Source organism: Epinephelus lanceolatus, chromosome 15 (assembly GCF_041903045.1).
Source record: "Epinephelus lanceolatus isolate andai-2023 chromosome 15, ASM4190304v1, whole genome shotgun sequence".
Taxonomy (NCBI): Eukaryota; Metazoa; Chordata; class Actinopteri; order Perciformes; family Serranidae; genus Epinephelus; species Epinephelus lanceolatus.
Genome location: NC_135748.1, coordinates 19,543,957 through 19,556,343, shown reverse-complemented (window position 1 = coordinate 19,556,343; position 12,387 = coordinate 19,543,957). Strand labels below are relative to the sequence as shown.

The following is a 12,387-nucleotide window of genomic DNA, read 5'->3' as shown; positions in this document are numbered from 1 at the left end:
AACTATGTGTGTGTAATATCCGTGTATGCGGAGCAGAGAAAGTGTGTGTGTGTGTGTGTGTGTGTGCAGTAGGGTAGAGAACACCACAGAGTCGCAGTCTGATCATCACGACGCAAAGAATCAGCCAGCGGAGAGGAAGAAGAAGAGGAGGACTCCCATCAGTTGGACAGCGACTGCAGGGCCAATCTATTCCATTTGATCATAATCAAACTAATTCATACTTGTGCAGACGTACAGTAGACATGAACAATCCAGAGAGAGAGGACGGTCACGCAACAGGCTTTTATGTTTGACCCATGCCTTCCAGTCAATGCTTTTGTCTTAATGCTGCTGTGGCCACACCGCTGGTAGCACTGAAAGTGGTGTGGAGCTTTTAAGGGTCCCATAAAAAGGGTCCAGTGCTGCACTGAGATGGAAACATACCTACTGGGTTTGGTCAGTCTGGCCTACTTAAAATTGTAATGAGTCTCCTTAGTCTCCAGATACGGTCATATATATTCATAGCTGGTGGGCTAACCTTAACCTCGGTGTCAATCGCTGTTCCAGACTCAGAATTCTCTGAGACGGTGAACTGGAAACCTTTTCAAGGCTTTTCACAAACCTGTACTTATCCAGGAAGAGGTTTTGTTCAGCACACATGCCACACACACCAACACTGATTTTTCTTCCTTCCTTCCTTCCTTTGACCAACCACACAGCATGTATAATGTGTAGAAGAAACAAGACTAGGTTGAGCCTATTGTATGGCAGGACCGCGTATGGTTACTTGTTAAAGGACGAGAGCTGCAACAGTTCATTGATTAGTTGTAAACGATTAAATCAATCGGCACGCAATGCAGTATGTGATGAATTCATAACCTCCCAGTGTGAATGTTTTTAGAGACTAACTGTGAGACTGCCATAGCACACTCTATCCTCTAGGAATCTCTGAAGGCTTATCTGACGGGACAGATAATATCTGTCTCTGGTCACATGGAGAAAAAATCTTGGAATAATCTGGAACTATTAGAGGCAAATATAAGCTTGGAAAGGAACACTTTAAAACAAGATCAGAAGGTTTATATAAGACACTTTTGATGAAACGTAACCAACATTATCTATCAAACACCTACAAGACAGAAAAAGCACTAGAGCTAGGCAGCAATATTATGAATCGAGGGATAGAACTCTTACTCTGGGTTAGATGTTCAGACCTGAGTTCTGTAAATAAATTCCAGCATCAGCTAATGAACCCTTATCGGACATGTACTATCATTCATCAACAACTATTATATTAATCCGCAACTAATTTGATAATCCGTTAATCGGTTTGAGCAATTTTTAAAGAAGAAGACGGTCAAAATATTTTAATTCAAGCTCCTTCAATGTAAATATTTTCTGGTTTGTTTCGTTCTCTGTGACAGTAAACTGCCTATCTTCGGGTTGTGGACAAAACAAGACATTTTAGGACACCATCTTGGGCTTTGGGAAACTGATCAGCTGAACATTTTTCACCTTTTTCTGACATTTTATATCCCAAACAACTATTAACAATCGAGAAAATAATCAACAGATTAATTGAAGATATGGTGGAGACCAAGGACATGACCACAAATACTGATATACTTAATATCTTGTAAAACAATTTGAGTCTGCTGGCAAAGTATTATTTACACAAATGTAGATCTCTTCCTGTTTTTGAAGCATTTAAAAATGAATTAATAATATAATTGTATTTTAAATAATCCCCCCTCACACACTTTTACAAGACACATTAATAAGACAGCCTATGCTTTTTCAAATAATTTATTTTGATTATTTTATTACCTAAAAATATTTGCTTTTATCAGTATTTGTGGCGGTCATGATCTCAGATCAGGTGTAATGAACCAATATCATGTTCTAAACATGTCTGTTTAAACTTAATTATTAGATAAAATGGGAGAAAAGATAAATATAAAAAAAATAAATCTAAAATAATATATTTTTTTTTACATTTCACTGGTGTAAACAGACGCACACTGGCGTTGTAGCTGCAGTAAAAGATGCATTCAGGCATGGAGGTGCATCGAGTGGCAACATTCAAATGCCAGCTGACGATATAAAACTACATTAAAACACTGAGCGACAGGGGAAAAGAGACTGATAATAACCTCATTAGCTTTCCACGTTCCATATGACTGATCATGCAGATTGTGTTTTCTTTAATGATATTGTTTCTGTGGTGGCAAAGATGTTACTAGCAGAAACTCCGTGGAGCCTATTTATTTTTAAAGTGCAACGACCGATGGGGAAACACATATTATATTCTGCTGTCAAACACATGGACTCACCTGTAGCACGTGTTGTCAGAGCAGGGATCGTGCACCCGTACGATGATGAAGACATGCTGAAAGTGAGAGCGGATGGCCTTGGGGGTGAAGGGGTGAGCGCCGGGCTCCTGGAACACGATGGTCACTATGTCGTTCCCTATGTGGCGCTTCCTAAGCAACTATTGAAAAACGGAACAGTGTTAATTAGAGAAGTATGGGACTATATCAATCATGTTAAGTTCCATTTAATGACAAAACCACGGCACTTGGAAACAATACGTTTCTTTAGAATGAAAGTTGGATGAGAGTCAAATCTGATAACAGAGCCGTGAGTCATATCATGCATTCCTCTAAATGACACGCACTTCCTTTAAGGTTTTCTTTGCTCCATCTGTTTCCAAAACAAAAGAGTTTTCCATTTCCTGATATATACCTAATGGTATACCACAGAGGCTGGGCTCTACATTTTTACCTGCTGTTTGTTGTTGGGTGTGTAAGGCAGCAGAGTCGACACATGGAACATGATCTCGTAGTCCTTGTAAGTCGTGTACAGGGAGTGAGTACCCGTGGAATCCGCTGTGGGGAAAAAAAGCAATACAGCGTTGAGGCCCGTTGCACAATTACAGCCATCCATCTCTCTCACATGTGCATTCTGTGCGCTCAGTGGTTTCTGTGCAAGACAGGATGCAATTTCACCGCAGTCCAAACAACCAGACAATAGCGGACTGTGGATCGATGTCAGCCTGGGTGAGACCACTGTCAAAACCAATGCTCCATCAACTGTGCGTCAACCTGTAAGTGAAGCCTATTCTATTGTTCTGTGTCATTAGTTTTCATAACAATGTGCACTGTCTAAACGTTTAAATAATTTTGATTCAGTGTTCCTTTGTGGACAACACAGCCGTAAACCATAAATTATAAACAATCACAGCACTGTGCACTCATTAGCATCACTGTGGGAATATTGTAGTGGACAGACAAGGGAAATGAGTTGAAAAGAAAAGTGAAAGTGTCATAAGGACAAAATTAGATCCAGTGAAAGGAAATATTTGACCGAAAGCACGGAAAAGGAGCAAAGTACAAGCACTACAAGTATAGTGCAATATAATACTACAGTAAAACTAATGCCTACTATACACTAGAAGACTTTGAAAAGACATCTTCTCACATCTACATACAATATATAGGCCAACTTAAGACAGTTCACACTGAGTTTAATGACTATCTTACAGTAAACGATCAAGATCGCAGAAACGCCATGACTCTGGCAAAACTCTCACGATTTTATGCCGACATTAGAAATTTGTCTGCGACATTTATATCACTAAAAAGTTGTTTAGTGTGAGGCCGACATAACTAATAAACAGTTGAGGTCACGGGGTAGAAAACCAAAAAAAAATTACATCTACAGTCTTCTATGTGACAAAGCAGCAAGTCACCTGTAAGAACTGGGTGTTGTAAAGAAGCATCATAACCTGGGTCACTAATGCTGCATTCACATGAAATCAGGCAGACGGTAGACAGCAATCTGGGTATCATTGTAGTGGAAGGACGGTAAAGTTAGGTGAGGCCGGCAGAGAATACTGCCGATAGTAACAGTAGACGACACGTGTTGAAATATTAATAGTTAAAGTTTTCCCAAGCCGAAAGCGTTTTCTGTCTGAAGTCTGCCCGACTACATGAGATCACAGCATAAGAATAAAAGCACAAATTCTGTCTGTGTGTGTGATGTGAAGGTGCGTAGTTACTTTTCGTGTCCAGCTGGGCTCTGTACTTGGTGAAGCCCTTGAGGCGAACCTTCTCCCCCAACAGTTGGAGGAACTCTTCCAGGGCGGGACCGGCCGTCTCGTTATTGTACATCTCCTCCTCTGTGCTCTGGCCTGCTCGGCAATACATCACCCCCACCTTCACCTGAAAACTCAGCTGGGGGACAGCAGAGAAACACACTCAATATTTCTCTGACAGGTCACCTCAGGACAGAGAGGATAATGTAAACTCACAGAACCCCTATGCTTCCCCCTCCTACCCCTTGTTCATCCAGTTTCATCAGCTGCTCAGTGACTTTGGGTGTGTTGAGGGCCAGTCTGAGGCAGGACAGATCCAGCTCAGGGAGAACGAACTCCAGCACCTCCTTGATGGGCACCCCCCGGGTGGTGCCGTGCTTAGAGGTGGAAGGCACTGCGTCCTCCAGGACAGAGCCTCGCAGCGTGGTCAGCTGCATGGAGAAAGAGATTATAGAGAGGAGTGTGAGACGAGAAAGAATGCACCTCAGGAATCTGAGCGTGCTTTGAACTCTCTCTTGGAGATGGAACATACTGATAACAAACATGCCTGGCCAGACACCAAGTAAAAAGAGACAAGTCGCTGCAGTTTTTAAAGTAGAACCATCCTCTTACTGTAACTCTGAAGAAAGGGACATGAAACAAGACAATTATGACACAAGGCTTTGGGTAAACAGAAAGTGGAACTGAAGAAAGAGAGGTGGGCGGGCTTGTCCGAGCATTCTGTGTACACAAAGTCTGCATTGTGCTGGGCTCTGGGAGTGAACTCAATCACTCGGCTATCATAAGCAGCTGGAACGGACTGAGACTTTCTCTCCTACGAGACCGAGGCTGTGCAGGGCCTGTTTTTACAATGGACCTGTGTTCCCCATGTTTGGAAGGTAGGGTAAGGGGCGGGGGTCCTGCGGTACTTTAGTGTGGGGGTTTAATCACATGCACCTGTCCTACTTCAATCCACAACAAACAGCTTCAGGCTGCTTTACCCTCTGTCTGGGAATGTACGTCCACATAATACATCCCACAACCCAAATGTTAAAGCAAGAATCCCCAAACCAAACACACAACTGGGAGCCAACATTGTAACTAAATATGACAGTCTATTTTTACTGAAACACTCTCCACTCAGTGGTTTGAGGTTGTTGGGCACCGACAGGCCTCGGAGGCTGGGAGATGAGCGCACTTCCTCAAGTTTCTTCACACATTGCTGATATTGGGAGACAGCTGAATGGCCCCAGGGCAGGTTGTATAATATGAGGCAAGGAGCGGTTTTACCTCGAGCTGGTCTTCCTAGCATGTAGCAGGCATGCTACATGCTACTTCTATGGAGGAGACCGGGGTTGGTTGGCACAGTTTTCACTCTCTGCTGTACGTCCCTGATATAATCAATGTTAGAATATTCTAACCAGTAGCAAATGAAAGGTTTAGGTCTAAGCTATAAATAAATATGTTTCAATGTACACAAATGTTTACTAATATTAGGTGATTTGCAGAGGTGGGACCTCCAAGTCAACATTTTGCAAGTCAAAAGTAAGTATCAAGTCATTGCACTCAAGTCCCAAGTCCTAAACTTTGAGTTTCAAGTCTTAAACAACTCATTGTGTTCTTTACCAAATGTAATGTCATTTAACAACAAAGTAATAAGAAACTAAATTTGCAAAATTCATTAATGCTTTTTCAAATTTGAATGTTTTTGTTAAAACAAGCTCGTTAAAATAAATGTGACTGCACTTTCATAGCATGTTAACTAGCACCACAAGAGAGTAAATTTTGGATGTGTCTGTCCGGTCTTGTTGGATTTAACTCGTCTAATATTATTTCTAGAACTTTCTCTTTCCAAATCTGTAGGACACCTCCTGTAAGACTTAGCGAGATGTTGCAGACTGTGTTGTTGGATGTTCATATTTTACATGTTAATTAAATACAGAAGATTAGCGTTAATGTTTGTTAATTCAGGAAATAAACTGAAATTAATTGTATGTGGCACACTGTTTAAACAACATACTTTTTCATCTTTGGGATTAGGGGAAGATATCAAGTGTTTAAAGTCAAAAGGCTGAAGTCCAGGTGAAGTCACGAGTCAGCGGTGTTAAAGTCTAAGTTGAACTGCAAGTCTTTTTTTGTTAAGTCGAGCCTAAAGTCATCAAATTTTTGACTTGAGTCTGACTGGAGTCCTGGTCATGTGACTTGCATCCACATCTCTGGTGATTTGTGATTACACTCACGTTGTGCACATTATGGGGTTGGTTGGCACAGTGTTAAAATGCTACTGTTACAAAATAAATGAAGCAATCAATAGAAACAATTTGAACATTTAATCCAAAAAAGAACCAGAAACACAATCATTTAATAGAATATCTACCCATTTTTAAGCAATCTATCCATGGGATTGTCTAATTATTTTTGCCATTGACCATTCAAAATAATTAACTAATATAAATGTTGTTTTTAAACTTTCAAAAATAATTTTAGTCTCTCAAAATAAAGTGGCACAACTAGTAATTCTACTATTGGTTGACCCAACAAACAGTGTGCCATCCGACCTCGCTCACATTGGACCTAACGTTGTGATGAAATCATGTTAGCCAGCTACCATCACTCATCACAGACTTTCAACTCTTAAATCAAAGTGTAGGTGATTCCAGGAATGTAGGTTATTGGGTGGGACAAATGCATTTTTAAATACTGAAGGGGGCGTATCCTGTCACATTTCTGTGACCCCCAAAGGACCTGAAAATAGCTGTGTGCCAACCAGCCCTGGTGTCCCCTACATAAGAGTATAAAAGGTATACTATAAACTGGGTATGAGATCCAAGCGAGCACCAAACACAAATTAGTGTTTTCACTCACAGTCAACCAAAACACTTCCCTCAACTTTCCCAAATCTGTGAGTGTAAAAATAATAATGGGCTGCATCGTTAAATGCTGTGGGCAGATTCACAGCAGAAGGACTGATGTGTGTGGTGCTGAGGTTGAGGTTGGAGTGTAGGAAGGGTAGCTGACCTCGCTGGTTCTGAAGATGAGACGGTAGTTATACTGCTGCCCGTGCTCCTTGTCCTCCTCCAGCTTCTCCCTGCGCAAGCTCACCGCCACTGGACCCAGCACCTCGTCCATCCCAAAATAGTTCCAGTGCTCTGAGGGGAAGGAAGTGGCAGAGGAACATTAAAAAACATCTGCTGGGGGAATATTGAACATTTACTTCTTTAAACAACACACATCCACATGCTAATGAGCACATAATGAAAGCAGTTAAATTAATCTTACCCCTAAGGTAGAAGAACTTCCTGTAGTAGTAGGCTCCCAGGTCCACATGCTCCACAATGTACTGTTTGCCCTTTTCGCTGAGCGTGCTGGGGCCTTCCTTTGGTCCCTCTAGCACGGCTACCCCGGCATTAGTGCAGTGCGTGCTCACAGATGTTTCGTACAAGTTTCCGTCCCCACTCAGGGTCCCTGAGCCACCACTACCTGCTCCATGATACCCTGCTCCTAATCTGCGCCTCCCAATGCTATCACCACCTATCTCATTGCGGAAGCAGGGGCAACTTAGCAGCATTTCATTACTCTGTTCTTCCCCCGCGTCTGGACCAGGACTGTCCCTAGAACTGAGTTCCTCCTGGCTGCCGCTCGGGGAGCTGTAAGGCAGGCTGTGTGTGGACGAGAGGGTGGAGGTAGCCGAGGCTACAGCAGCGGCAGATGCCCCCGTGGTGGTGTTTTTCCTCTTGCCTGCAATCTGCCGCAACTGAGTGACTTCGTTGAGGTCGAACAGCATGCTTTGAACATCGTAGTGGGCGAAGCTCTTCTGACACACCCAGGGTTTGAAAGGGAGGGCATTGTCCTCTGTCCGGCTGTCCTCTACGTCAGACCCCGCTCTAGGGGAATCCGACTCACCCCTCACGTTCCGAAGTTTACGGAATATAGACTCACCCCCTGTCTCAGATTTAGTCCGTCTCTTTGGGGGTTTATCTCTGGCTTTAGGAGGCTGGCCGTCTACGACATCCTCTTGAACATCAGTGCTGGCCTGCTTGGACCCAACATTCAGCATGTCCTCCAGTTTCTCTGGAGCGGGGCTACGCTGGTCAACTTTGTCCCCTTGATAGTCCTTCAGCATTTCAAAGAAGCTCTCCCCAGCCGCTCCATGCTGATCTATTGAGGAGGTGCTACCGTATTCACGATGAAGAGGAGACCACTTGGCTCCCGATGCCGGACCCCAGTCCTCTCCGCTGTCTCCACTGCCTTCCATCTCACTGATAGTCATGTCACTGTTGCTGCGCTGCCGGATGCGTCTCTGTCGTGGGTTTCTATGTGCAGGGCCTCGGTAGTCTCCTGGGGCTAGGTAACGGGTGTCAGGGCTGTAATTGTTGGCCTGGGTCTGGGTTCGATTCTTCAGAGTATTGTGAATGTTTCGCAGCATTGACGAGTCCTGAGGGCTCATTACAGAGCCTAACTTAATGTGACTTTTTACAGCAGGAGGCACACTAGAGTTCTCAGGCTCTGTTGCTGAGTGCCACACAACCCCTGCAAAGTCTTTTCTTGGGGGCCAGTCAGCCACCCGAGCCCGTACACCCATTTTAGGCACTCCTGTGCTCACAGTGGCATGGACATTGTCTGTGCGGGTCGGCACAGCCCCTCCATTGACAATACGGAGGTGGCGGGTGTAAAACTCATCAGTGGCGGGGATGGTACCCCCAACGGTGCGCTCCATGGGTGGGCGCTTCAGGCTGGTCATGACACCAGTGCAAAAGGTTAAAGGCACTTAGCAGGGGGACATGGCTGCCTCTGGGATGGAATGCTGCTCCCTGACTTCATGAGCAGGTTGATTGTCTGGATCAACAAGTGAGGAGGCAGAAAATGGGAAGGGGCAAGCCCAGGTCTTCAGAGTTCAAGCCTGCATACTGCTTTCTCGACACTGCTGCTTGGCATTTGTCTTATTCCAGATTATCCTGGAAAGAAAAGAAAAATCAGTTAGTACAAACAGTGAAAGTCTGGAGAGAAGATAATCACAAACACATCTGTTTCCTGACTCACACCACCTTCCCTCACATATATTAGACTGGAAACCAAGCCGGGCAGCAGGTCTTAAATTAATAAGTTGTTGAAATAGGATCCTTAGTATTGGAAAACCAGATGACTTTACACTTGATTAGCTGTGATTAGTGCCCTGTTACACTCTCCTCGACATGGGAGAAAGCACAGTGGTAATTACATTCTCACTTCTTAAGTTAAGCAAGAACTAAAAGAACTGCTTTCTGTCTTCATACAACAGGGCGTCTTTTCATGCAGCCTTTCTTATGAAAATGTGTGAGGACATCTTCACAAATATGCAAATGTTTCCCCTGTAGAAAGTGAGAGAGATGTATATGGAATCCACAAACCTGCCTGTTAGTTTTTTTTCTCGTGTGATGGCTTTTTATGAGTCAATGAAAAGTCATTGATATGTTCAATTTCAGATAAGGGGGCCTACTTTTCAAACCAGATTCAGCATCGAGGGGAAACATGAACGCTTAGACAAATTCAAATGAGTTATAACAATGTGTGTGTTATTTTTTTTCTCAAAATGCCTTTGCCTTAATCAGTTTATATATCCAAAGAGAACGGTAAAGAGGACTTACAGTAGTTAATAATTTAATAAACCTGTTCAGGATTCATCGATTCTTGGCTTGTGACTCGTCTGACGCCTCTTTGCATGTCCTTTTAGTAGCTAACATTACTGAATTGTAATGCCGAGTTTCAGGGGGTTTTTTTTTGATCCAATATTCCAAGCTGAACATCAAATAGCAAACGGGGCCCTTTGAAAGTCATCTGAGAAGTGGGTGATGATCCTCTGCCTGACAAATCGGGCCAATTTGGCAGTGAGACACTGGGAGAGATTAAGGCTCCACTTTCAGTCAGCCCTGCCTGGCTGTGGCTGTGATCACATTAGCCACTAGCAATCAGTGCACTGTGACAGGCCTACAGCACCGTCACCTTCACACTGCATCCCAGCATCCGGGCCAACTTCATGCTGTAATGAAGACATTCACCTTTGCTTTAAAATAAGGATAGACCGATACATCGGCCGGCCGATATATCGGGCCGATATTTGAGTTTTTTTACTTGTATCGGCATTGGCCGATATGCGCGTGGGTTCACAGATTTATTTTTCCCTGGCATGATTTACAGACAGGCATCCACGGGCAGCTCTGTGTTGCCGGAAGACCCTGCAGCGCACATGCAGCGAATCCTACTGTGTACAGTAGTTGTTGTTTTATTTATGCTTCAGCTTAAATATTTGTTTATTTTATAAAGACATTACTGGAAGATTTAAGAGCACTGAACTCTTTTTTTTATTTGAATGTATAATAATAATAATAATAATAATAATAATAATAATAATATTCTACCTGTTCTACCTCAACTTTCCATCTTGTTTTAGTATTTTTTACTGTTCAATAAATGTTTCTTATTTTAAACTTGAGACCTGTAATATTTGTTATCATTGTGTCATTTTTTTTATGTAAATTGAGGGAGCAAAAGCAGTATTGGCCCCAAATATCAGCTCAAGAAAATTGGCAGTCCATAATCGGTCATCGGCATCGGCCCTAAAAAATCCATATCGGTCTATCTCTAATATTAGTCATGCATGCTTCCTAAAATAATTAGATCACTAAACTGTAAGTGCAACTTAACATAACTACAACCGTCATAGTGTTACTGCATGATGATTTAAAAAAAACGGATTAGCCGTAAATCAATGGTCCAGTGTGTAGGATTTAGGGGATATGTAGGCAGAAATGGCATATAATAGAATAAGTATATTCGGATCCTTAAACACAGAGATCACCATGTTGCACCGCTATGCTTCTACAGTAGCCCCAAACGGACAAACCAAACAGGTTCTAGATAGGGCCATTTACATTTTCATGTAGGCCATCATAGTTAGCAGCCCTTTAGCGGTGAGACAAACAGCTTTGGAAAAACACTGATTTACTGCATGAAACTGTTCTATTCAGTGTTTTTACCGGTTTAAATCACCAGGTCTGTTGGTTTTGAAGAACAAGAGACCTCTGTGGATAATGAGCCCCCAATATAAACCTCCTGAGCTCCTGGATCTTTAGTTGTCAGAGAGAAAAGGTGAGTACACATTAGCAGGTGGTAGGCTATCTGCAGCAAGCTACACAGCATCAGAGCAACACTGATTTGTAATATTAAACTGCTTTATTCAGTGTTTTTACTGGTTTAAGTTGTCGGGTCCATTTGTTTTAGAAAGGAAGAGACCTGTGTGGATAATTCAGCTTGAGTAAATCCTCACATTAAGTTATCAGAGATTGCTTTAAACAATAAAAGCAATCAAAGGCATAGATGATATGTATAACAGGAATACATAATACCATGTGAACAACAACATCAGCGCAGTGGCACAGTCAACTGAGAGACGGGTCAAATATTCCCAAGACAATGCAGTTCGTTTGATAATAAAAACATCGATTTACAAGTCAGCAAAAAAGCACAAGTGCAAAATCTCAAGGCTGTAAAGATGATTCAGTTCTCAGAGTGCCTGAGGCAAAGCGTCCCCAGTCAGCCTTTCTTCAAAACACAGGAGTGTTTTCTGACAACAAACCTCTAAACCTGTGCACATATTGCAGCAGAGACCCCTTCTGTTAGTCCACTATCAAGCAAAAAGCAAGCAGCATAAAGACTAACAGGCATAATTCCTGTTCTGGTCAAGCAGTGTGTTGAAGTGCGAGTAAAATAATGTGTCTACATGATTCAACATTTCAGAATCAAAAGCCAAAATCAGAGCAAAATTCTTTGCACAAGACCATCATATGAAATGGGCTGGGCAATTTTCAGATTCAGACCCAGCATGCAACAGCTTCATGGTTACATGATAGAAAATCGTCGGCCGGAGGAAATTCAAAAAGGATGACAGAAACATATTGTAACTGTGATCTTTTAATCTGTCACATACAGAAGGTCCCAACTATACACTCCTCTAATGAATGGGCATCAACTCTTTGGGGCATGGGAGTAGACTAAGTGTCTGGAGCAGATTAATAGAAAACTCATTAATAAATTTCCACACACAAAAAAAAAACTCATTCATGTCCTACTAACACCCTAATTTCATGACATGAATAAGAGTGAAAATAGTCGTGGGAGTGTACGTTAAACTGCAGGTCCAGTCCCATGTTGCAGAGCATCCACAGGGACAGACAGAAGTAGAGGAGCAACACACACAAAATGCACACACACACACACACGTCCCAGAAAACAGGCCACTAATCTCCTCGCTGACGGACGCGCAGGCAGATGACTGGCTTCATGGTCTTGTCAGATTA

General features: G+C 42.7%; 1 protein-coding gene across 2 annotated transcripts in view; it reads right to left on the bottom strand.

Moving 5' to 3' along the window:
• Positions 1-8,939, bottom strand: part of LOC117267175 (signal-induced proliferation-associated 1-like protein 1) — a 30,115-nt gene extending 21,176 nt beyond the window's left edge. For both annotated transcript variants that reach the window (XM_033642904.2, XM_033642905.2), the window contains exons 1-6: positions 7,334-8,939; positions 7,073-7,203; positions 4,318-4,506; positions 4,040-4,214; positions 2,764-2,867; positions 2,313-2,470 (exon numbers count right to left, since the gene is read on the bottom strand). In XM_033642904.2, the coding sequence (XP_033498795.2) occupies positions 2,313-2,470; positions 2,764-2,867; positions 4,040-4,214; positions 4,318-4,506; positions 7,073-7,203; positions 7,334-8,795 (2,219 nt within the window). In that variant the 5' untranslated portion in view covers positions 8,796-8,939. The remainder of the gene's footprint in view (positions 1-2,312; positions 2,471-2,763; positions 2,868-4,039; positions 4,215-4,317; positions 4,507-7,072; positions 7,204-7,333) is intronic.
• Positions 8,940-12,387: the final 3,448 nt, after the last annotated feature.